The 26,002-nt window shown below is 37.2% G+C and overlaps 1 protein-coding gene across 4 annotated transcripts in view; it reads left to right on the top strand.

Moving 5' to 3' along the window:
• The window catches only part of FAM81B (family with sequence similarity 81 member B), a 54,665-nt gene extending 30,293 nt beyond the window's left edge, over positions 1-24,372 (top strand). For all 4 annotated transcript variants that reach the window (XM_060635368.3, XM_060635367.3, XM_060635369.3 and 1 more), the window contains 5 exons: positions 2,872-3,001; positions 11,599-11,705; positions 19,732-19,867; positions 22,164-22,359; positions 24,073-24,372. In XM_060635368.3, the coding sequence (XP_060491351.3) occupies positions 2,872-3,001; positions 11,599-11,705; positions 19,732-19,867; positions 22,164-22,359; positions 24,073-24,206 (703 nt within the window). In that variant the 3' untranslated portion in view covers positions 24,207-24,372. The remainder of the gene's footprint in view (positions 1-2,871; positions 3,002-11,598; positions 11,706-19,731; positions 19,868-22,163; positions 22,360-24,072) is intronic.
• The last annotated feature ends 1,630 nt before the right edge of the window (positions 24,373-26,002 follow it).

Below are 26,002 nucleotides of genomic sequence, written 5' to 3'. Positions count from 1 at the left end.
CTTTTACCTGTTTACCTATTTTGATCCTTCCTTCCCATGAAAGCAGTTTTCTGCTATTGTACTAAATTGGGGGGCACTGCTGCCCTGAATACCTAATCTCTACCCATTCTTGGATACTTTCATCCTGTGGCTTTCTATTTCTTCATGCCTTGTTAACCCTTCAGCGCAAGCTCAGGGAATTCTTAAGCTTAATTCCCGCAGTTTATTATTAGCCTTTTAGTTTTTATTGACTTCTAAACTATAGGCATGTTTTACTTTGAAAAAATAAAAATTTTGAATAAATACGAAATAAAAGGCCTTCCCCAAAACAGAGATCATCACCTAACAGAATGAGATGGATATACTGGAATTGCTCAGGGATAAGGTGGGGAAAAAAAATTAAAATATCACAGAGATCAAATCTGTTTTGGAAGGCGCCCCCGCCCCATGGAATAAATACAACTAAAAATAATTATTTTTTAAATGCTAACATGAGAAAACCACAAAAAATGAAAAGAAAATGTTTTTTTAACAAAAATTGTTGTAGAAAAATGATGTGTATAGCAGACAAGTAAAACTCATTCAACATAGACTCTGTAGGACTGCCTGAAAAAGAAAGAGAAAAAATTCTTTAGGAAAAAAGAATGGGTATAAGAAAAGAGAACTTCCTTGAAACGGAGATTTGAATCCATAAATCAAAACTAGAATTTAAGAAAAATTGCTATAAGAACAATTGAATCAAAATATATCAGTTGAGGGGCCCCTGGGCAGATCAGTTGGCTAATCATCCTGTCCAACTCTTGATTTTGGCTCAGGTAATGATCTCACTGTTCATGAGATCAAGCTGGTGTGCTGTCAGCGTGGAACTTGCTTGGGATTCTCTCTCCCTCTCTCTCTGCCCTTCCTCCACTCGTGCTCAAGGGTGTGCTCTCTCTCTCTGTCTCTCAAAACAAACAGACAAACAAAAAATCCTGGTTGAAGTTACTGAACATCAGGAATAAAGAATCCTTAGACAACCAGGTGGACCAAACAAATCAGCATGTGGTGTTAGGCTGGCAGTCTGTGTTTTTGCATGGGGAGATAGGAATTAATAAATAATAGCTACTGATCTTGTAGGGGTGCTTCCTCAGTGGTAGGTGCTGGCTAAATCATTTGATTCATTACCTCCTTTCATCTTAAAATAACCCTATCAAGTGACATTTTTTTCAGGATAGCCACTTATGGTTTTGAAGGTTGAGCATAAAGCATTCCAGGAGATACTATCTATGGCTCCTGTGTTCATGCTGCCCATGTAGCTGGCAAGTCTGGTGTTGTGTGGTAGACAAATCGTGCAGCTATGTTCAGTGGCCTTGGGGTCATTACTCCCTTTTCTCAGTTAAGGAGAACTGAAGATCATAGACCATTAAGAAATTTTTCCCAGATCACAAAGCTAGGAAACGGCAGAAGCCAGATTCAAAGCCTGGTCAATGTGACATCAGAGACAAATTCTTAACCGTTAGCCTACAATGTACAGGCCAGCTGTCTCTGAAGGTCGAACAAGGAGGGAGTTGGGTGACAAGTGGCTGGGAGCAGTGATAGCAGCAACTGTTTCTATGTAATCTTTGGGGATCTTGATGTGGATTCACATAGTAGCCTAATTAACTGACAACAGAGCTTGTTTTGACAACAGGTTTTATGTACAAATGTGTGAAATGGCTTTTGCCTGTGACTTTGCTGCATTACAAGCCAGCTCCCATTTTTGATCAGATTAATTCCTAATTTTTCCTCCCAGCAGTCTCCCCTCCCCTACCACAGTCCCCTGGTTTCTCTTCTAAGGATTTCTCAGGTAAAATTACCACCATACTCATTTTGGGCTCAACTTTGGTACCAAAAATCTTAAGAAAAAAAAATTCATTTCTAGATCCTAAAAAAATATTGACAGCCATAAAATAAACTATATTTATAGCACTTTGCATAATAGCATGAAAATGTAGTTCCTAACAAATATTATTTGAGGACAAAGAATTGTTTTATAAAATTACAAACTTAACAGTGATCTCTGATAACTTTACACAAAAAACACAGTCCTTCAGCATTCTCCATATCTTCCATGCATTTATAAGTGCATGTATTTCATGCATATATGAGTTTATTGATAACAAAGTACGTAACCTGCCGTCTCCCAAGAGAAGCCTTGAGTAGTGATATGGGGTGGGCTTCCCTGACATGCTGGAAAGATGGTTAATCTTCAACTCCAACCCCGTTTCACTAGAATTACTTCTTAAAATACCATGTGCAACTTTATGAGCCAAAACTTCATTCACATGTTCCTGTGAATTGTTTTTGTCCTAATATAACACTTGACTGAGCCCACTCCAGGAGCAGGAGTTGTGACTGGGGCTAAGGGGAGGGAAATTGGTTTTTGAAGATGGGTTGGAAGATGATGGTGAGCTAAGACTCTTTGTAGCCAGAGGAGAATTGACAATCTTGGACCCAACAAAGAGACTAGAGGAAAGTGGATTCAGAATGCAATATAGAACAGGATAAAGTTTCAATTTTACCTAACCACAGGCAGTAGGGAGTACTCCCCCAATATCAAAACCTGTTGGAACTCCTATGACCGTATTAATATATCAGACTGAAAATCAAAAATTCCCCCCATTTTCTCCCAATGTCTTCATCTACCCCAACCCAGTTGTGTGATTTTGACTGATGTATCATTATCCAACCTGGTTTCTCTCTCATCAGAAAAAAGAGAGAAAAGTGAAGATTTCTGTTTATGTTCCTACGTCTACTAACTCGTTATTCAAAGAACTTTAGAGCTTTTGCCATGAATGAATGCACACATCCTACTGTACTATTAAAAATGTTTGAGCCTATTGATCTCACAACCAATTTTCGTCTTGCCACTAGATGTGACTCCAGCATTGTGAAGCTTTCTGGAGACATTCAGTTCATCAGGCATGAGCACCAGAAAATTGAGAAAACAATTCAAAATTTCATGTCTGCCCTAGAAACTGTTTCTAAGAACTTGGATATGAAGGTAACCAAAAATATTTGGAACTCTTACATTATGTGTTATTGCCAGAAGATCATTATAGCTTATCAAAATGCCTAGTCGGGTGGAAAGTTTTCAAAAGAACTCTTTACTTCCAAAGTGTTTAAATATGACAGGCATGCATATATACCATGAGCACTGTCAGTTGAATTAACAAAACTTTAATGAGTACCTCCTATGTTCCAATGTAGCCACCCATTATAAGCCTGTGCTACTTGATTCCACTGTTGCTATTCTTTTACTCTCTGGGATTTCCTCAAAGACTGTAGAACCAAAGATTATAAGCAAAACATTTTTTCATGGACTATTATTATTAAATAGCCAACCTAAATGTGAGTTGATTATGTTATATCCCTACAATAGGTTACATCTCTCACAAAATAATGTACAAATCCATTGCCCTGGTTTTAAAGGCCATCTCTACACTGGCCCCCTGCTTATCTTTTCAGCTCACCCCATTTTTCCTGGCTCACCCCTCATACTCAGTGGTACTAACAACCTGGAGGTAGGTCTGTACTCATTCTAAGACATTACACAGGCTCCATATTGTTTGTGCTTTTTTTCTGCCTGAAATGCCTTTCCTTTTTCACCCTCCCAATGGCTTAACTAAAAGAGCCAATGCAAAGTATTCTGTGCCTTACTTTGTCATGTACCTTATGTGACAATAAGCACTTCTCTGAAGTCATTTAGGCAGAACAAAGTGGAAATCCTTTGAGAATAGGGGGACATGTAAGTTTGGTGTATGATTATTTGTTCATAGGACCAAATAATCAAGAGCAGAAGGTTCAAAGGGGCACATAGATTACTCCAATCCCATTGGGCTCACCTTGCCCACACCTATGCGCCCATCTAATTAAGTCCTAATAGTTTTTTGGTTGAGTCTCTTTGTTTTCCAAAATACCTAGTCATATCAAAAATAAATCATAACCATGTTACCTCTGGTTTTCTGATGTAACACCTCAGTACATTTTTTTTTAAGTACTTTAAAGCCATGACCAGATCTTCCAGATGATTGTTAAATAAAAGTGGTCATAGAAGGCAATTTATCTAGTTTCTTATCATACTGGAGATGTCTTTGTTGTTTTCTTTTGGATGTTGGTGTGATATATTTTTAACCATGTTAAAGTAACCTTCAATTCCTACTTACTTCCAGTAGTTTTAATTAGTGCTCAGTTTTTATTAGGACTGAACATTTCACCTTAAAAAATGCCTTGTAGACATCAAAAAATGCCTACATCATCATATTAGGGTTTTTTTAATTTGGGTTTTTATTTGTTCACTCGTTTATTTCTTTGGACTTCTAATGTGCTATGTCAATACATTTCCCAATACTGAAACATTTCTGCATTTCTGCCATACAGTCATTGTGTAATCATTCAGCATTTGACTTTGCACCTAGGTTCAAAATTTGATTTGGGGTGCCTGGATGGCTCAGTCAGTTAAGCCTCCAACTCTTGATTTCAGCTCAGGTCATATCTCATGGGTCATGAGTTCGAGCCCTGAATTGGGGTTCGTGCTGAGAGTGGGGAGCCTGCTTGGGATTCTCTGTCTCCCTGTCTCCCTCCCCTTCCCCCCGCTCTCTCTCTCTCTAAATAAATAAACTTAAAAACTTTTTCAAAAAAGTGACACTGACTGAAGTTTATTCTTAGTTATTTTTTTTAAGGTAATACAGATGATATGTATGGTTCACAAATCAAAACTACATAAGAAAATATACACTGAGAATTTTCGTGCCCACCTCTGTCACCATTATTACATTCTTTCATTTCCTCACTGAAAACCATTTTTATTATTCTGTTGTGGATTCTTCAGTATGCCTTTATGCAGATACAAACAAATGCAAATATATTCTTTTTTTCTCCTTTTTACAAATAAGGTTGCATATTACACACACACATACACACACACACACACACACACTAATATGTACCTATTTTTTTTTAACTAAACAAATACATCCTGGAGATCAGTCATACTAATACATGGAAAGCTTCCTCATTCTTTTTTTACAACTGCATATTCTCCTCTGTGTTCAATAGCTCACTCATTTAACCAATCTCTCACAGATGGACATTTGGACATTTTTAGTATTTTTCTCTTTCAAACAATGCTGCAAGGTGTAACTTGCACGTATGTCATTGTGTGTATGTCCATAGGTATGTTTGTAGGATCAGTTACCAGAAGTGTGATTGCTGGGTCAAAATACATGTTTGTTATTTTCAGGTATCTTGCTGTCTGTAGGGTTTTGATCATATTACATAGCCATCGGCGATATGTAAAATGTAAAAATGAGGACATTTTACATATTGCCTCACCAATGGTGTTGACTTTTGAATTTTGCCACTCTTATAGGAAAAAGAAAGCTAAAATCTCTGTGTTTCACTTAGCCTTTCCTTTCTGTTTTTTTAATTTTATTTATTTATTTATTTATTTATTTTTGAGAGAGAGCGTGTACACAGCAGAAGAGGGAGAGAGCAGATCCTCAGTAGGATCCGAGCTGTCAGTGCAGAGGTCAACATGGGGCTCAAACTGATAAACAACCATGAGATTATGACCTTAGCTGAAATCAAGAATCGGATACTTAACCAACTGAGCCACACAGGCACCCCTTCACTTAGCCTTTCTCATTGTGAATGAGGTTCACATCTTCAAGAGCTAGTTTCATTTCTTTTTCAGCGAGTTATCTGTTCATCTCTTTTATCCATTTCCTTATTGGTCTGTTTTTCTTTTTCTTCTCAATTTTTAGGAGCTCTTTATATGTTCTTTTGACTTTTGTCATGCTTATGTTCTATATTTATAGCTAAATTTATCAGCTTTTTTTTTTGTAGCTTCTTTTAAGTCACACTTAAAAAGAAATTCCCTAGGGGTGCTGGGTGGCTAAGTTGATTTTGGCTCAAGTCATGATCTCAGTCATGAGATTGAGCCCCATGTTGGGCTGCATACTAACAACATGGAGATGCTTGGGATTCTCTCCCTCTCTCTCTGCCTTTCTCCCACTTGCACTGTCTGTCTCCCCCTCTCAAAATACTCATATTTTCTTCTAGCACTTTCATGGCTTTACTGTTTATATTTAAATTCTTGATCCATTTGGAGTTTTTCTAATATAGAATGTGCCTTAATTATTATTTTAATCATTGAGACCTTAAGGTACTTTTAGTATCTGGTACAGCAAGTACCTTTCATTGCTTTCTTTTCTCCCTTTCCCTGGTGATAATTGTTTGTTTTTGCATATGATTTTAAAATCAGTCTGTCTATTCCCAGCAAATAATAACTCATTTTTAATTTTTATTGAAATCACATTAAATCATAAATTAACTTTTGAATTTACTGAATCATAATGCTGAGTGTTTTATCCAAGAACATAGTGTGCTTCCTACTTGTCAGGTTTGCTTTTCTATCATTCAAGAATAGTTTGAAATTTTCCTCATGTTCACATCATCTTCAATATATTTTGGGATTTTGTTATCTTTTTTCTTTTTAGTTTATTGTAGTGGGGTCTCATCATATCTTCTGATGAATTGTTAGTTGTATATAATGAAAGCTATATTAATTTCATCTTCTGTTAGGGAATTCTCCTCTTGATTATAGAAATTTTCCAGTTTGTTGTTGTTTTTCCAGGCACACAATCATATGATTTTTAAATGATAATTTTACTCATTTTTTTTCACTTTCATACACACAATTTCTCTCCCTGCTATAATTGCCTTAATAACTCCAGTATGGTATTAAATAGTGTGGGAATAGTGGTCATCCTGCTCTTGTTCCTGACGTTAATGGAAATTCCCCCAGGGTTTCCCTTATGGTGAGGGAAGTTAGTTTCCTCAGTGAACATGTTTGATGCACTATTGCTATTATACTGAGTTTTTGTTTGTAATCCAGAATGATTATGAATTTGTCAAATGCCTTTCAACATTATTTGTGGAGATAATCATGTGAGTTTTCTCCTCAACTATGCTGGCATAATTATTTGTATTAATATATTTCTTATTAAACGATTCTTGTTTTAAAAATTAAATTGTGCTTGATTATGATGTTTTTAAAACTGTCCTGATACTGTTTGCTGATATTTTATTTAAGAAGTTTGCATCAATATTTATAAACAAGATTAGTCTTTTTGTGCAACCTTTTTCAGATTTTAGAATCGATGTTTTGCTGACTTCATGAAAATAATTTGGAAGTTTCCCTTCTTTTTCTATGCTCTGAAACAGTTTTAAAAACATTGCAATGATCTATTCTTTAAAGATTCAGTAGTTTGCCTCCGAAGCCATTTAGGCCTAATGATTTAGTGGAAAGAAGAGTTCTTTGATATCTTTGCTCAGTTTTTTCCATGGAAAATCTTTTCAAGGGTCAGCTTTAGTAAATTACTTCTGCTTGGAAAAAAGTACCTTTTTCATCCAGATTTCGAAATTAATTTGCATAAATTGTGCAAAATACTATGAAGATTATTTTCATTCCTTCTGCTTTTATATTTTTCCCCTCACCATTTTATTTGTGCTTTTTTGACCTTTTGATTAATTAGGTGTTTGTGCTTTAATAATTATATTGATTCCTCTCCATTGAGCCACTCTTTTTATGTATTTTTAAGTTCTTCTATTTTGTCCTCCATGTGTTCTCAGCAATTCAAGTTTTTGTCTTTTTTTCCCTTTTCCTGTGATTTGTTTTGCTGTTCATTTTCTAACTTTTTGAACCAAAAATATTTGTAATCTTTTGCTGACAGGATCATTTTTGACTATGAATTTTCCCTGAGCATTTATTTACTTCCCTGTATCTCCTAGGGTTGATATAGTGTTCTCATGGTTTCCTAGAAATTCTGCAGTTGTATATTGTATTTTTCCCTTTGATTGAACAGATTAAGAGGGGTTGTTGTTTTTCCTGAGTTAAGGATTTTTTTGTTATCCTAGTATTCATTTTTAGTTTTATCTCCCTGTAATTGAAATTTTTATGTATATACCCGTTTGAGTTTTTGGAATACTTTGAGGGATTTATTTTGGCATCTGGATAGAAAAATTTTCTACACGTTCTAAAAGAATATATTCTGTATTTTTAGGGCACAAAGTTCAGTCGCTATGTAAAACATTACTTATTGTTTAGGTCTATTGTATCCTTACGTATTTTTTTGGTTCTTTCTTCTGTCTTGGATTGAGAAAAGTGAATTAAAATCTATAATTATTTGGCTTCCATTTCGTCTATCACTTCAGCTTTGTGAATGTTCTCACTACATTATTTGGATCGTATTTATATCTACTCTATTTTTCCTTATTCTTAATTTTAGTATTTATTTGTTTTCTTTACGTTTAGAAAAGTTTACGTTTAGAAAAGACAACAAGAAAAATGTTGTCTACTACCTTTTCAAAGAAACAACCCTGGGATTTACCTATCAATCCTATAATTTTTTTACTTCTCAATTTTTTTAATGTTTGTATATTAGTTTGCTATTGCTGCCATAACAAATGACCACACACTCAGTAGTTTATAGCAACATAAATATATTATCTCATAGTTGCTGCAAGTCAAAAGCCTGGTGGGCTAGAGTAAATCCCCTGCTTAGGGTCTCACAAGACAGAAATCAAGATATCAGCAGGGCTATGTTTCTTTGAGGTAGCTCTGGGAATTAGTTCTCTTCCAGACTCATTCAAGTTTTGGCCAAATTCAGTTTCTTGAAGTTGTGTGACTGAGGTTCTTGCTGGAGTTGGAGACATGTTCCCCCAGATGCCAGCCTTCTTTCTCATGTTTTCCATGTGGCCTCTCTCCAGGAACAGGCCAAGTCCTTGTCATGCTTCAAATCTCTCTGACTCTGGCTGGAGAAAGTTCTCTGCTTTTAAAGGCTCATGTGATTTAATTGGACCCACTTGGATAAGACAGGATAATCTCTCTATTTCAAGGTCTGTAACCTTAATTACAGCTACAAATGCCATTGTCCATCTAACATATCATATACACAGGTTCTAGGAATTAGAGAATGGACATCTTAAAGGAGCCAGTCCACCTATCACAATTTGTCAGTTTCTTCATTCTGCTTTCCCTTGGTTAGGTTTGTTATTCTTTTTAATGGTTGGTTTACATAGCTTTATTCTCTTTAGTTGTTGGTTTACATAGCTTTATTCTGCCTTTTATGTAATTATGGAAACATTTAATGCCACAAATTTACCACTGATTATAGATGTGGCCGTGTCCTGTTGATATATAATGTCTTATTATCCTTTCCTAAGTAAATTGTAATTGCAGAGTTGAGTTATTCTTTGACACTTGTGTTAGTCCTGTGAGAAGCAAATGCCATAAAAGAGCTGATGAGCAAGAGATTTACTAAGGAAAAAAAAAACAACTGTGAAGGAAAATGGGGAGAGAGCTGGAAGAGATGGAAAGAGCCATCAGACTACAAAATAGTTCTGACTCCAGTGAAAAAGAGAGAAGGTCTTAGACAGCCATTCTAATAGTTTCATTAAGTTCTTTGAACCAAAGTCCCTCATCATAGGAATACTATTCAGACACTCACTGGAAGCAGCCAATGGGAAGTATGATATCCACACATGGTAATATGTATGAAACATAGCAGTCGGGCCCTTGGCCAATTATGCTCCTCCTAGTAGGGGATCTGAGAGGCACATTTCCATGTGAAACACTGGAATTAAACAATAGAATTAAAAGAGGTTTGTTTTTTTTTAATACAAATTGTCAGATTTTTGTTTCTTTATACTTTTCTTATTAATTTCTACTTTCTGGGCAGTATAGAGTCATGATCTGTACTTTTCCCACTTTGTGGAATAATGTGAGCTCTTTATAGTCACATATCTACTTAGTTGTTGCAAAGGCTGACTGGGCACTGGGAAAGAATGAGTGTTTCTTGCTGTTTGCAAGTTGGATTGCTTGGTATATAAATTGACTAAATAAGTTATACTTTTCATATTTTCCTATATCTTTATTTATATTTTACTTATTTGGCCTTTGTTGGTGACAGAGAAATCATTTAAAATCATTAATATATCATCTCCCTTTATCCTTGTAATTCTATAGCTGTTACTTTTTAGTCAATATATAATGTAAATAAAGGTTCAAACTTCTTCACTGTGCAGTCTACTCTTCATCTGTAAAAATGACCACCTTTGTCTCATTTAACATATTTTGCCTCAAATAACACTTTATCTAACAATATTGTTCTGCTGGCTTTCCTTTTTAAGACTCTTTTACATTTATTTATTTATTCATTTATTTTGAAAGAGAGAGAGTGAAAGAGAGAGCAAAGGAGGGGCAGAGAGAGAGGGAGGGAGGGAGGGAGGGAGAAAGAGAGAGAGAGAGGGAGAGAGAGTCCCAAGCAGGTTCCATGCTGACAGCACAGACATGGGGCTTGAACTCAAAATGTGAGATCATGACCTGAGCCAAAATCAAGAGTCAGATGCTTAACCAACTGAGCCACCCAGACGCCCCTGGCTTTCTTTTCCTTTGCTTTTGCCAGTGATATATTTGCCTGTTATTTTATTGTTAAGAATTCTGCCTTTAAGTATACCTCCTATAAGGAGCCTGTTTTAAGTGAATCTTCTATAAATAGCCATTCATGTGCTATTGGTTGCCCACCCAACATTTATCTATTCAAACCCTTCTGTTATCCATCTCTTTCTTTTCTAAGAGAACTTAGATTTTGGTGGGTTGGGGGATTGACTCAATGGATAATAGGCATTAAAGAGGGCACTTGTTGGGATGAGCATTGGGTGTTATATCTAACTGATGAATCACTACATTCTACTCCTGAAATCAGTACTACACTGTATGTTAAGTAACTTGAATTTAAATTAAAAAAACAAAAACAAAAAAACAAAACTTAGATTTTGTTAACTGCCCATTTTCCTCCCTGCGACTGTTTCAGGAGCTGAATTCTGTTTGGCCAAAGCCCATCATGTAGTTTCATTCCCCTAGACAGTGATTAGTTTACGTGTGATTATGTGCTACAGTTCTGTGTCTATTTTCCAAACCAGTCCTTTTACCTAAAGGAACTTCCTCAGTGTTTCTGGATGTGTAGAAGACCCTCTTATCCTAACTTCCAGACCTGGAACTTGTTGTTTCCTATCTTTCTATGCTCTAAAGTCATTTCACCTAAGGAAATTCCTAAGGCCTAATCTTAGGCCACTCATGTGTTTTCCTCAGAGCCCAATTCATTGTACATTTAAACATGTATTCAATAAGTATTTGGTGGATATTTATCATTGGTCAACTGATGTGCACTAAGGTTGTAGTGGTGATCGAGGATACATACCGGCTTACACAGTAATTGGGGGAAAAGTAAAGAAGCAATAAAATTAAACAATTGATAAACCAATATCAATAGCAGCCTTTTGTTATATCATTAGGTAGCCTATTATCAAGATGAATATTATAGACAGCAGAATGGAACACTTCCCTATAAATCTTTCCTTGAAGATAGTTCTGTAACTATTGAATCATTCCTTTAGAAAAGATCATTTTCAAATGCAAATATGCTTTAATTTAGGATCAAGTCTGTTTCTTGGCTCTTTTAGGAATAAAGTATAATTAATTTAAGTGCTAGTGATTTTGTTCACACACACACAAGCTCCCTTTTGTACTTTCATTAGGTAATGCAGCTCTTAGGAAAGATTGAGGCTTCCAGTTCTGAGCAAACCTCAAATTTAAAGATGGTCCAGGGGGATTATCGCCATGAAATGAACCTTTTGGAGTTCAAGTAAGTGAATGGAAGATTTTTAATTCTGTTAAGTACATTCCAAAAGGTTTTGCCTAATGAAAGCATTGGCTTTAAATGAAAATCTATCCCAGGAATTTGAAACTGGCCAAGACATAAAGCAACAAACTGTTAGAGAGAATACTCTACACTAAAGTAATTCATACAATATTCATAATAAAGGAAATATGAGGGGAGGTGGGTGGGGGGATGTGTGAAAGAGGTGACGGGGATTAAGAAGGGCACTTGTAATGAGCACTGGGCATTATATGTAAGCATTGAATCATTAATTTGTACACATGAAACTAATTACACTGTACGTTAGCTAATTGGAATTTAAATAAAAATTTTTTAAAGAATGGATATTGTCATTCTCTTTGTTTATGTATTGCAACTGAATTGATATACATCCTGACCTTTTCCAAAGAAAAAGGATGATGATAACTTGAACTTATCATCAACTATATGTCTCAGTGTAACACACTTCATTGAATATACATCAATTCCCCAAGACTACCAAATAATTATTAAAACAACTTTGATTTACAAGCTTTCTTTTTAAAATTTCTTCTAAGATTCTCTACCTTCTTTACATTATCCTTTTTTTAAGACCGGTTTCTGTCCTATCTTCACTCAGTTCTCCCCTACGCACAGTAAAAGAGACAAGACTCCACAAACATTCAAATTATTGGCCTCCTTATTCCCCAATCCTCCTTTCTTGTATAAAAGACCACCATTTCCTGGAATCCTGGAACAGGCAAAGGAAAATTCTAGTCTCTTGGATGATACTACCTTACTGCCTCTTCTCTCCTTGTTCTTTTTCCTCTTGGATTTTCCACTTGGGTTTAATGACTTGGTCAAATCCAGTGTTCTGAATATACTCTGCTTGCTCCATTTTCCCCCATCCTTACAGTATTTCATCAAATCTAATTTTTAAGATACCTCCTGATTTCAGAGATGTTAAATTGGGAAATACGTGTGTCCTAGAAACTGATGGAAAACTATACTCATCTCTAAAATTCAAAGAAGTAAATGTCTTGTGTAAAGAGAATATAGCCACTTACTTCATACAATAAAAAAGCATGTCTAGGTACTTAAATTCCAGTACAATGAGGATGCCCAGTAAATATCTGCGTGGTGCTTGGTCTAATCCCATTAGCTTAGAATTAAATAAAGTGTTCCAAGTAGAAGAGTAAACTGTTTCTAGAGGTACACTTTAAGAAATGATTTTCCTGGGGGAGAAAAGGGACTTATAATCTGGAATGGAATACTGGCTTAAATGGATGAAGTACGTTAACAAATAGAAAATCAGGGCACCTAAGTGGCTCAGTTGGTTAAGCATCCAACTTTGGCTCAGGTCATGATCTCACGGATTTGTGAGTTCGAGCCCCGCATGGGGCTCTATGCTGACAGCTCAGAGCCTGAAGCTTGCTTCAGATTCTGTGTCTCCCTCTCTTTCTGCCCTCCCCCACTTGCACCCTCTCTCTCTCTCTTTCTGTCTCAAGAATAAAAATTAAAAATAAATTTAGAAAAAGGGGCGCCTGGGTGGCTCAGTTGGTTAAGCGTCCAACTCTTGGTTTCAGCTCAGGTCATGATCTCGTGGTTCATGAGTCTGAGCTCCGCATCAGGCTCTGCACTTACAGCTCAGAGCCTGCTTGGGATTCTCTCTCTCTCTCCCTCTCTCTCTGCCCCTCCCTTGTTCATGCTCTCTCTCGCTCAAAATAAACGTAAAAAAAATTTTTTTAATGAAATAAAAAGTAACAAAATAAAACAAAGATGAAAAAAAGTTCTCCATCTCAGCTTCCTTAAAGTAACCAATGCTAACACCAGAGATATGTCCTCCCACACTGTCCTCCTTGTTAATACAAATATCTAACAGAAAAAGGATGTTTATATATATTTTATGTATCATACACTATTTGTATAGAAAGAACATGGCTTTTTAAAATACACCCTATACACATTACTCAATAATTTGCTTTTTTATAGTGCATTGTAATCATCTCTCCAGATCAGTGAGTATTATTCTAACATTAGTTTAATAGTTGTGTAATATTTTAACTTACAGATGTGCTATAGCTAATTCAATCACTTATTATATTGATTCTTTCCAGTTTACAGCTATCCCAAACAAACCCCAAAATTATTGTGTGTATATATCTTTAAATATCCTTAAATTTAGATGTTATTTCTACCGGCAAGATTCCTAGGTCAAAGAGTTCATTTATTAATTTTTATAAATTTATTATTATTATTTTTTTAATGTAGCAACGCCCACTTCCACCAGCAATATATGAGAAGACCTTTCTCTACATTCTTATCAACACTGGATGTTCTTTTTAATATGTGCCAATTCAAGGATGAAGATTGAATGTTTTGTTTCTATTTGCTTTCCCTTCACCATTTGAATTTCCTTTTCTGTGAATTACCCATTCTTATCATTTGTCAAAGTTTATATCATGACTTTCCTCATATTCTTATCAATTTGTAGGATTCCTTCACATTAGAGATATTAACACTTTGACTGAGATATTTATTACAAATATATTTACTTCAAAGAGAAAGTAAGGCAAATAGGGCTCTCTTTTTTTTCTTTTCCATTCAGAGCATTTCTCCAATTAAAATAGATGGGGTATAGTATTTGCTTTTCCTTTTTTAAGAAACTACTGTCTCTGAGAAAAGGGATTTAAAAAAAATTTAATAGCATTCAAAAATGTGTTTAATTGGACAGTGTTACCATTTAGAAACTTTAACAATTTCAAGTTTAATGGCCAATTAAATTTATGTCTTATATACAACTTAAAAGCCCCAATACTGTCTGTGGTTTTCTAGTGAATTCCTAGGACTTTGGCATTCAACACTAGACCTAACAAAGGAGATGCACAGGCTCTTCATCTGAACACCAATATGGAGACTCCTTTTTCCAGAAAGGTCTTAGTCACATGTTCAGCTAAATAACTTCCTAAGCTAACCACTTAGTGCTTATAGAGCAAGAGTCTTAGTCATCATAAAATATGGCTATCTTTTTAGGAAGGGTTTAGCAGGGGAAGTACCTATTAGTCACTCCCTAGATAGTTCTTGCTGCTGACAATGTTTAATTGATAGTGATTTATTAGAAAAGAAAAAGTATATGGTCAATGAAGTAAATGCATAGACTCAAATCTTGCCATACAGCTTTGAAAATGCTACCACAGTATTATGTTACAAACTATTCAAGTCGAGGATACGTCTCATCCATCTTCGTATTCTCAGCACCCAGCACATTCAGATGCAAATAGCCAATGAATATTTTGAAAATCAATAATGTGTAAGTTGTGTTTTGGAATACTCAAAGACAACATCATAGCCATATACAGTTGGGAGGAAATATACAAATAAGTGAAAAGCTAAACACGAAGTAAAAGTTAAGACAGTGTTAGAGGAAATAGATCAGTAGACAGAAATAAGAAATGTACTAATTGTTATTTCTGAATGTCTACCAATCCCTAAGTGACCAAGATATTCAGGTGCGTCCATCTCTGCAGTGTAAGTCTTCTCCCCATTTTAATGATGAGAAAACACAATCATAGAAATTAAATACTTTGCCCAAAGTCACATCACTAGAAAATATCTGACTCCAAACCTCAGGTTGTTTTGTCAATCTATGACACCTCCATCTCACAACTCCAGCCATTAGTAAGCTAATTGTACTACAGAAATTTAGGGAATGGGAAGATCACATCTGCTTGAAACTATGAAGGTAAGAAGCTATGAAGGTATTGGGATTTAAGCTCAAGTACAATATGTAACAACAAGCAAAAAGCTTCCTATCAGAATGGAGTTGGAGTTGCTCTTTACTTGCGTCATTAGGACATAAAGAAGAAGTTGAAGTAGATAGGCACAAACTTAGTAGAAATAATTTTCTTAGAATTAATTTCTTTCTTCTGACATGAAATTTAAAATCTTAGGTTCAGTCTCCAAAACTGACTTGGTTAAAGCCACTATCTGAATTCTTGAGAGCCTATTAAGAGTAACATTTTTCAAGAAATCAAACTTTTCATGTCTTCTGGAAAAGTTCAATTGATTATTAAATGCAAGACAATGAGTTTGAGACTTAAGAGAACTGGTTAAAAAAAAAAAAAAAAAAAAAAGCCCCAGATTGGAGCTATGTCCTCATTTATGTATGTCAACCATAACCACAGCGGTCACTAGGATGACTGTTGCAAGCCCTACACTCTGTCCTCACCATTCATGTTCATCACAGCCATCTGCTGTGTCTATGACTCCCCATTAAATTTTATTTTATGCTTTTGTGACTTTCTCCCTTATAATTGCCCTTGGTGTGTATATTAAGTTGATTCCACCAATATAAAATTTTTTTTTAACTGTATCCCACATTATTCTAGTAAGATCTGTGGCCATAACTTAAAAGTCTGACTTTTGTGTTTTTTGAAAAAGAAAATCAGCTATCTATGCTACCTACTTACTTACCTATCTACCTACCTATCTATATCTAACTACATATTTTTAAAAATATTCATTTTTGAAAGAGAGAGAGAAAGTGTGCAAGTGGGGGAGGGGCAGAGAGAGACAGAGACAGAATCTGAAGCAGGCTCCAAGCTGTCAGCACAGAGCCCAATGTGGGGCTGGAACCCACGAACTGTGAGATCATGAGCTGAGCCGAAGTTGGACGCTTAACTGACTGAGCCACCCAGGCACCCTATATCTATCTACATCTGATAGAAATACTACCGTAATTATTGGAATAGAGGATTTGGGAACTAAAATGTGAATGTCATATTTCACCCTGTTGAAATTTTAATTATAAATACTGTAATTCACAGAAAAGTCATTCTCTCATGGAAAGCATGCCCATTATGTTAGGAGAAAGTCTAAGTAAAGGAGACGTATATAAACCTTTATTTTAGCTTCTCTTTTTTTTATCTTTCAAGGAGAATGCTTTTTAAAAAATGCTTTCATATTTTCATAAACTACCAGTTCTGACTTTTCATGGTAACCAGTAAAGTCAGTCTCTAATTGCAGGCAAAACCTTATAATAAAATGATCACAGGTAATAACTCATTCTTTATGACTATTTTAATTTCAGAATTCTAATTACTGATATGCACTTCTGGAGATATTACTTGGTCACATTTAATGGTTCCCTGGTTTTCAGAGGGATGTTAATATCACATCAGTAGTAAATGTTCCTATTTACACACACAGTAAAAGTGCACACTGAAGGCTGGATTTCCAATTGCAAAGCTACCTCTTGATTATCTGGGGATTTACTGTCCCTCTTAACAATCACTATTAATTAATATTTCCACCACAGATAGGAAAGACAAGATGAAAATTGAAGATTAGATATCTAAATATCTAAGCAAATGTACAATTTGTTATTTGTGAACAGCTCTAGTAAAGGGTATTAAATGAGAAACAATGAATCATTTATTTAACAACTATTCATCTAGCGCTTTCTAAATTCCAGCCACTGTTCACAGCCATGAACAAAGCAAATTCCTTGCTTTCATGGAGCTTAGATTCTAGTGAAGTAGACAGCACACAAATTGTATATATCACATGGTGATCAGCATTTTGGAAAAAATAAAGTAGGGTAAAGGAATAAGGGAGGGTCAGATGGGGAAAAAGAAATTTTTTTTTAAAGTGTGGTTTTAAAAAGTCCTGGGGCGCCTGGGCGGCTCAGTCAGTTAAACATCAGACTCTTGATTTCTGCTCAGGTCACGATTTTACAGTCGTGAGATCAAGCCCTGAGTCGGGCTCCTTGCTGGGTATGGAGCCTGCTTAAGATTCTCCCTTTGCCCCTCCCCCACTTGTGTGCTTGCATGCTCTCTCTCAAATAAAAATAAAAACAAACCAACAAACAAAGTCAGTCCTATGTTAAGGAGAGAAATGGTGCTTGAAAAGATATCTGAATGAAATGAGGGCAGGAGCCACTGGGTATTCTAAGGAAGAGTGTTCCAGACATAGAAAACAGTTGGCTAAAATGAGGCTGTCCATGTGTCAGTTGGGAACTTATTTGAGATCCATCAGCTGTTAGTCAGTAGCACAGGTGTTTGGAAATCATGATTAGATTAGCAGGAACTGTGGCCGATGGTATCTTTTCGATGTGGAAATACTCACCTGAATCAAGATACGCTTTCTATGTGAAAAGTATCTCTCTCCGTATCAAAACATGTGATAATTCAAAGCGATGAAGATTAGAATTCAGGTATTATACCACAGCTAATACAGCTACTGGAAAATTAACTTTTCCCATTGCTTGATTTCATCATCTAAATTCTGGTTTCTCAACGTGGGCACTATTGGCGTTTGGGATGGGTAATTCTTTTCTGTGAGGCTGTTCTGTGCATTGTAGGATGTTTAGCAGTATTTCTGGCGTCTACACACTCCACATGTCAGTAGCACCTCCAAGTTGTGACAACCAAAAATGTCTCCGTACGTTGTTAGAGGGCCACTGCTCTAAATAAAAACTGGAAATGGTCTCATATAATTTGTCTTTTCCAAATACTAGTCCAAACACTTTTTCAAGGAAGCTAGAGACACATACATGCAATATATGTCCAGCATGTCTTAAGCAATTTCCAGTGATAAATACTGCAAAATTATCGAAATATAATTTTTCCTGAAAAATTACAGTATTATAGCAATGATTACTTCAAGCCATCCACATGTTGTAAGTTAGTCTGAATATTTTCAATAATAAACAACATGCAGTACTCCTGCCTGTCTAATATAGTGCCTATTCTAGAAGGGAATTTGAAATTGACATTTTACTACAAGCTAGTCACATGCAGAAAACATATAGAGACCGTTTGCCAGTCCCCATCCTCATCCTTCCTCTTCTCAGACCATATTTCTCAGTCATTCCAGCTATGGATTCTCCTTTTTACTCAAACCTCAGCCATTCTAGAGTGACTTTTCATATTGAAGCTATATGATTCCAATCTTTTCAATCTCTGTAATAACATCCACTTCCATTTTAAAAAAATCATTCATTCTCTGTTATTTAATATTCCTATGGTGCATCATTTTTATGCCAGTGGTCGTTTCCTGCACCTTAGCGTATTATATATCTGTTTTTGCCCCACATGAGTAACTCAGTACCTCTTTAAGCCCTCCCTGAACCCTACTCCCTAAAGAATCCACAGAGACCCACTGGAGGCAAAGGGGACTTTACTGAGGATCTCACCTGAGACAGAAAAGACAACCAAGGACTGTCTCCCATGGGCACTCTGCTTTCCCAAAGTCCTTCTGGGTCTTTCTTCCTGCTCCTTCCCTACATCCTACCTATGATTTTCTCTGGCCCAGCTCCTCCCCCAGCTGGGTAGTGACCTTTGCAGGACAGAGATTCCACCAACTTCCACCCTTAGCCAAATCTGCCCACTGCTAAGAATGATTTGCATACTTTCTACTAATTTTTTACATTAGAAAATGTATTTCATGATGTGATTATCTGTTGCTTAAATTTCAGTGTATGTAAAGTTAGATTAGACAACCAAGTTCTTTTTTCATTTCTTTGTATCGTATGTGGCTGCTTTCCCACTGCAATGGCAGCACTGAGTGGTTAAAGAATTGACTGGTTGCAATGGAGACCATATGGCGCACAAAGCCTAAAATATTTACTATCGACCTTTCATAGAAGAAGTTTGCTGACCCCTACGTACCCCGGAGTGATATCGCCATCCAAGTGGCTTGTCAAGGTGTTTCTTCCACATATACAATGTACCCCAGGCCCTAAGAGGAAACCTGCATGGATGGATGATACATGTGTTTCTGTGTGTCCATGTGTCTGTCTTTGTGTATATGTGTATTTTAAGGTATGCAGAGGGGTGTTGTCAGCAGCCGGGTCGAAGCTTGGGGCAGGGACCCAAAATGTGCTCCCTTGCTCCCTACCTCCCACATCAACCCATAAGTACTTGTTAGACATCTTGAACCTCATCATCTGAAAAACTGCAGTTTGTCAATACTAAATTTTGGTTTTATGTTTAAATTTACTTTATTAAAATATAACTATTTCCCCCCTTAGATTTAATTCAGTTTCAAACAACCTATATGAGGCAGTTGAGAACCATCAAAAATGGACAGAGAAACAGTTCCTCAACTATGAAAAAGACCACCTTGGCTATGTAAATCAATGTCTGAAGCTCCTACAGGAGAAGCTGGTAAGTAAACAGCTCCATAGTCATTGTCTGGATGTTGAAAGTTTCACTAGGACATTCACAGTAACCTTCACTGTGTCAGTAATTAACCTTTTCTGGCACCAGAATGGGAATCCAGAGGACTGCCTTTTGGTTCTGTGTGCTACTCTCCAACTCCGGGAACCCACACTCCTGAGTGTGCTCTACCCATAATAATCTAAAGAGAGGTGTTTTGTTTTTTTTTTTTAAATACATATTCTCGGTTCCAACCCAGAGCTGAGGTCCCTGGGGCCTCTCCTGGAGATCTGTGCGCCTAGGCAAGCCTCCTGGAGGACACTTAGACACAGTAAAGCCTGAAAACTTCTGCCATAGACAAGCCAGTTTACCTCTCTGAAGATCCATCCGTCAATCAAAGGTTTTCAAAACTTCTTTTCCAGAGGCAACCTCATAGAGAAACTCCCAGCTTTGGGGCAAGACTACCAGGATGGAGGGGAAATCTGTTGATTGCAGGTACCCCTCACTCCAAGCAGTGCATCCAACCAGCTGCTGGCCCCAATGGGAGAGCAACACAGGCCCATCCGTGTCATCAGTGACTGCCAGCCTTGCTGGTGATTCAAATAAGATGTTTCTGGAATTTCGGTAGAGGGGCTTTGGGCAGCTAGGTTTGTAGACAGCTGACAGAGGCAGGAGTCCAAGAGATGTAGATAACCATTCCAGCTTTATCACTGATAAGGCTATTGAAGTCTGTGTGGTCCAACATGCAGCCAACAGGGCCTGCTAGTTCTCTAGGATTTAGACAGACTCATCCACCAGTTATAGGCAGCACTAGGTGACCACAGGGTCACCTGCAGGCAGAAGCTTTCCACCACAAGTAAGAAAGAGGCTGGAATCCACTTCCCCGATGCAGGCAGGGCCAAAAATAGGAGAGGGGCGCCTGGGTGGATCGGTCGGTTGGGCCTCCGACTTTGGCCTAGATCATGGTCTGGTGATTCATGAGTTCCAGCCCCGCGTGGGGCTCGGCGCTGACAGCTCAGAACCAGGAGCCTGCTTCTAGATTCTGTGTCTCCTCCTCTCTCTGCCCCTCCCCTGCTCATGCTCTGTCTCTCTCTGTCTCTCAAAAATAAATAAATGTTAAAAAAATAATAATAAAAAATAGGAGGAACAATGGGGCCAAGTCACTGTCACCCAGTTCCTGCTGGCAAGTTCCCTGTGAGAAGGGTAAGAAGGAGCAGAGAAGCTCCTGAGCCTGGGGCATCCATGAAGTCCCCACCTCACTGCAATTAGAATCATCTGGAGAGTTTTTCAACTAGATAAATTCCTGAGTTCCACTGTGGACCAATTAAATCAGTTTCGTGAGGGGCGGGGTGGTGGTAGTGGTTGTGTGATGGTCCAGGTGATATCAATAGATAACAGAGGTCAAGAATCACTATTCTAGCTGAACTCTGTCCACGTGGAGATACGAAGCTCGAGGGAATAGGAATGTGTAACAGGAACATGACCCAGGAGCTTAAAGCAGTGTCTAAAATGCCTCCCTTCAGGCGCCTGGGTGGCTCAGTCAGTTGAGCGTCTGACTTCGGCTCACGTCATGATCTCACAGTTTGTGAGTTCGAGCCCCGTATAGGGCTCTGTGCTGACAGCTCAGGGCCTGGAGCCTGCTTCAGATTCTGTGTCTCCCTCTCTCTCTGCCCCTCCCCTGCTTCCACTCTGTCTCTCTCTCTCTCTCTCAAAAATAAAGATTAAAAAAATAAATAAAATGCCTTCCTTGACCACAATTCCTTAAACACTAGACTGTAATTCCAACTCTTCAAGGCATTTCAGCAAAACCACAGTCCTTTCTTTTCTTTTTCCTATCACATGCAGAATTCTAGAAACTGCAAACAAGGTCAAGCAAAGGGATGAACTCTCACACATGTGAACACAGTTTTAGATACAAAGGAACCTGGTTGGAATTTTCATGTTTAATATGGAAAAGTGAACTTGTTGGGGCGCCTGGGTGGCTCAGTTGGTTAAGTGGCTGACTTTGCCTCAGGTCATGATCTCACGGGTGATGAGTTCGAGCCCTGAGTCAGGCTGTGTGCTGACAGCTCAGAACCTGGAGCCTGTTTCAGATTCTGTATCTCCTTTTCTCTCTGCCCCTTCACTGCTTATGCTCTCTCTCTCACTCTCAAAAAATAATAATAATAATAATAATAATAATAATAAATATTTAAAAAAATAAAATAAATAAAAGTGAACTTGTTAAAAACATTCCTTAAGCTGAAGTACATATCCATCTAAGTTTTCTCTTCTGCAGAATTTTATCTCATGATATCTTTTATAGGAAAAGTCTGAAAATAAAATGGAAGAGAAATTACTGAAGCTTTCAAGCAAATTAGAGAATTTCATTAACACAGAGAAACAGGAAGCAGAACTAAGTACAGTAAAGCATATAGAAAATAAACTGTCCAAAAAGATGAACCAAGTGGAAAAGCACATATGGGGTGAATTAGAGAAAATTCAGACTGAATATCAATCAGGTGAGCAGACACCTTTGATTAAGAACACTAGTTCTTGCTTATCCAATTCCTCAGAGTTGTCTACTTGGAGCTCATGGCCATGGATCAGTCTTGTCATTATTGATATCCTTCCGTATTTAATCTCACTTTTCTAACTATCCCATAGAATGTCAGTGTGCCATTGGAAGGTAGATAAACAAGTTCACATTCTTCATTCAGACTGGGCAGTGTCACAAGCTTGCCAACACTGTGAGGTTGTTTTTGTTTGTTTGTTTTGTTTTTTGTTTTTTTTACGGAGATCATAGAATTATAGAATTGTTAGACTTGGAACGTCCTTGAGATCAAGACCTGACTTGTGGTATGTCATGAAATCAGGACTTGAAATCGAATGCCCCTCATTGAACTGCAGGTAATGAGCCTGGACGGATGTCAGACTGGAGACCTGACCTTTACAAGTGAGAGAGAGAGATGAATTAACAGAGTCCGGTATAATGACTGCTTTTCTTCTTAAGGAGGCTAATGGCAGCAGTGTCAAGCTGAGCTAACATCAAAGAGGATTAATTTGAAAGGCTCATCTAATTTGTCAAAGGGAAGGACATGGGATAGGAGCTGGGGAGCAGCCATCTGCCTCCAGTCACAATTCTGAGCAAATTACCAGAACCAGAGGTTCCTTTATTAAAGAAAGTCCCAATTCATTTTCCGTCTTCTAGTTCTCAGAAAAATGCCTGCAAATTCTCTCAAATGTTGATCCTGTACAGAGATGCCTTGAAGGTGTCTTGGGAAGATATTATGGTCTCATTCTCCCCGATGCTTGATGCTCGTAGCATATAAGTAAAATTTGCTGCCTGGAAATCTGACCCACACTGCCCCTATCCCCATCTCCCATTGTCAAACCAAAATAATGAATTATCTGGTCAGGAATCACATTCCAAACTTAACTCGCCCTTGTTTTATGTCCCTGCTTTCTACTTAAATACCAGAGGTTTCATTATATTCATCCCATTAGTATAACCCCAGGATGAGCCAAAGAGGAATTTGCATTCTGCTTTTTTTCTGCATTTTACTAACTGGAAGTTCTAGGAAAGGGGAATTTCAAATTAATGGTGTGCTCTTTTATGCCTTTAATAAAAATGTGTTGAGAAATGACTATTTGAAAGGCCCAGTGAATAAGAAATGGGCTGTACCCTAAGAAGCTTGCAGTCTGGTGGGTCTGTGGTCATGAGTGACTAGACCTGCATAAAAGAGAAGGTGCTGGCGGTGGGGGGTGCAGGGGGAACAGCTGGTGGCCACTCCTTAGGTCCCTCAACAGGTCATTTTCTGAGAAGTTTTAAAATCTCACCTGTGTTCTTTATCTTCAATTTGGTAAACAAGGATTAAAAAAGAGATCATCCAAATCTCTTATTAAAGCATACAGAGAGAAGAAAATATTTTAAATTTCTCTCTTGAAATATAGAATTATTTAGTTATGCAATATATTTGGGCAAGGAGAAGGAGAGGAATTGAATTAAATTTTCCCGATGAAGCCAGATACAAGCGGAAACACTATCGCTAATATATCTTCATGATATAGAAGAAATGGGTTATTGTACATTTTTACACTGGTCTTAATGGAATTTAATATGCTTTAAATGATGATCAATTATGGCAGAAGCGCTGATTAGCAACTTTTGTTTAAAAAAAAAATTCCAATGCATTGTTTAATTTCAGTATACCTTTTCTCATATCCTCTTCCAGGATTTAAATCAATTCATGACTCTCTCAGCTCCCTCCAACAAATACAGAAAACAAAGATGGATTTAGAGAAATATAAAGTACAGAAAGACCTAAAGAAATTACAGCGTAAGATAGTGGAACTCCAGGAAGTATAAAACTTTTCTGTCATCTTTTTCACCAGCCAATATAGTGGTTTGCTGGCAAAAGTTGGGAAGAAGTTAATATCTCTGGGATGTTGACTGCTTCTTATACCTCTGTATTTCTTACCACCCTTTTCAGGAAACGAATGTGCCAGAAAACCCAATAAAGCAGAGAAGTTTATGATGTCTTCACTAATTTATTAATGAAAAAGTTAAGGAATTTTTTACATACATGCCTTTTCATATTTTTATTTGCCTATAGAAAAGAGCATTCAAATAATGTACATATACAAGTGAAATGGGACTGGTGTAAACATAAAACGAGGGCAGGAACTGTGGCAAATTGGACCACTTACCCTGTCTACAAAGGAATAGCCACCATGCAGTCCTGGTTCATCATTAATATGCATATAATCCATTGGTGCCAAGATTTCATTTTTCAAGAGAAACTAGAAATCTGGTTTTATTTATTTATTTTTTTAACGTTTTATTTATTTTTGAGACAGGGAGAGACAGAGCATGAACGGGGAAGGGTCAGAGAGAGGGAGACACAGAATCTGAAGCAGGCTCCAGGCTCTGAGCTGTCAGCACAGAGCCCGACGTGAGGCTCGAACTCATGGACCGCGAGATCATGACCTGAGCTGAAGTCGGCTGTTTAACCAACTGAGCCACCCAGGCGCCCCTAGAAATCTGGTTTTATATGAAGCCATTTATAAGCATTAGCAACTAGTTCAGAACAGTTCTTACACTAGGAGGGAATATCTGCGGGACAGATACAACTAGCAGGCTATCAAATTGCAACTTCGAATCCAGAGATTCTTGTCTTCTAACAATCCCAATATTTATAGCAAGTCTAACTTATTCATATTTAAATGATTGATTCATTGTACTCATATCAGAAATATGAGCAAGTAAGAGCTAACTACGCAAAATAAGAAAATACACCAGTTTCCATGAAAAATCATCGAACATAATTTGATCTAGGTGCTAAATTCGGGAGTACTTCAAAAACACAAATTAGTTTCCTATAAAATTAAAATATTTCTAATTTTTCTAGACATATATGTTAAATGTAGAGTCTAGTATTAGGCAATAAAATCATTAAAGGTAAAAATAAGCTATGCATGTCTTATACTGTCTGCTGGAAACAAAGACTATTTCCTTTTTTTTTTTAAGTTTATTTTTAGAGAAAGAGCGCATGTACAAGCAGGGAGGGGCAGAGAGAGAGAGGGAAAGAGAGAACCCCAAGCAGACTCCACACTGTCAACACAGAGCCTAATGAGGGGCTCTAGCTCATAAAATCATGAGCTGAGCCGAAATCCAGTCAGATGCTTAACTGACTGAGTGCCCAGATACCCCCAAAGACTAATTCTTAATCACAGAGATTTCTGTAAATCTGGTAAGAGGACCCTTGCTTCAGACTTAGTCTCCTGCCTTGGTTTAGGGAGAAGTGATAACTTTTCCCCTAAGAAAGTACAAACTTACCTTCCAAATAAAATTTTGACCAGTGCCAACCTATTACATGAAACAGCTCCATTTATTTTTATTAATTTACACAAAGCATCGTGGACTATAGTTCACGGGATTTTTATAGCAGAATTTAAGAGTTTAAAATACAATAGGAAGTATTCTTTGCAAACAAGTGTCATGCTAAGACATAGGGTCAATACCTCAAGTAATACTAATTAATTCTTATAAGTTGATAAGAAAATAATAATACTGAACAGGCAAGTCACAGAAGAATACAATAATAAATGAAGATATGAAAAGAGGGGCGCCTGGGTGGCGCAGTCGGTTAAGCGTCTGACTTC

Source organism: Panthera onca, chromosome A1, assembly GCF_046562875.1.
Source record: "Panthera onca isolate mPanOnc1 chromosome A1, mPanOnc1 haplotype 2, whole genome shotgun sequence".
NCBI classification, from domain to species: domain Eukaryota; kingdom Metazoa; phylum Chordata; class Mammalia; order Carnivora; family Felidae; genus Panthera; species Panthera onca.
Note: the sequence above shows the minus strand (reverse complement) of the source record. Positions and strands in the feature narration are given on the sequence as shown.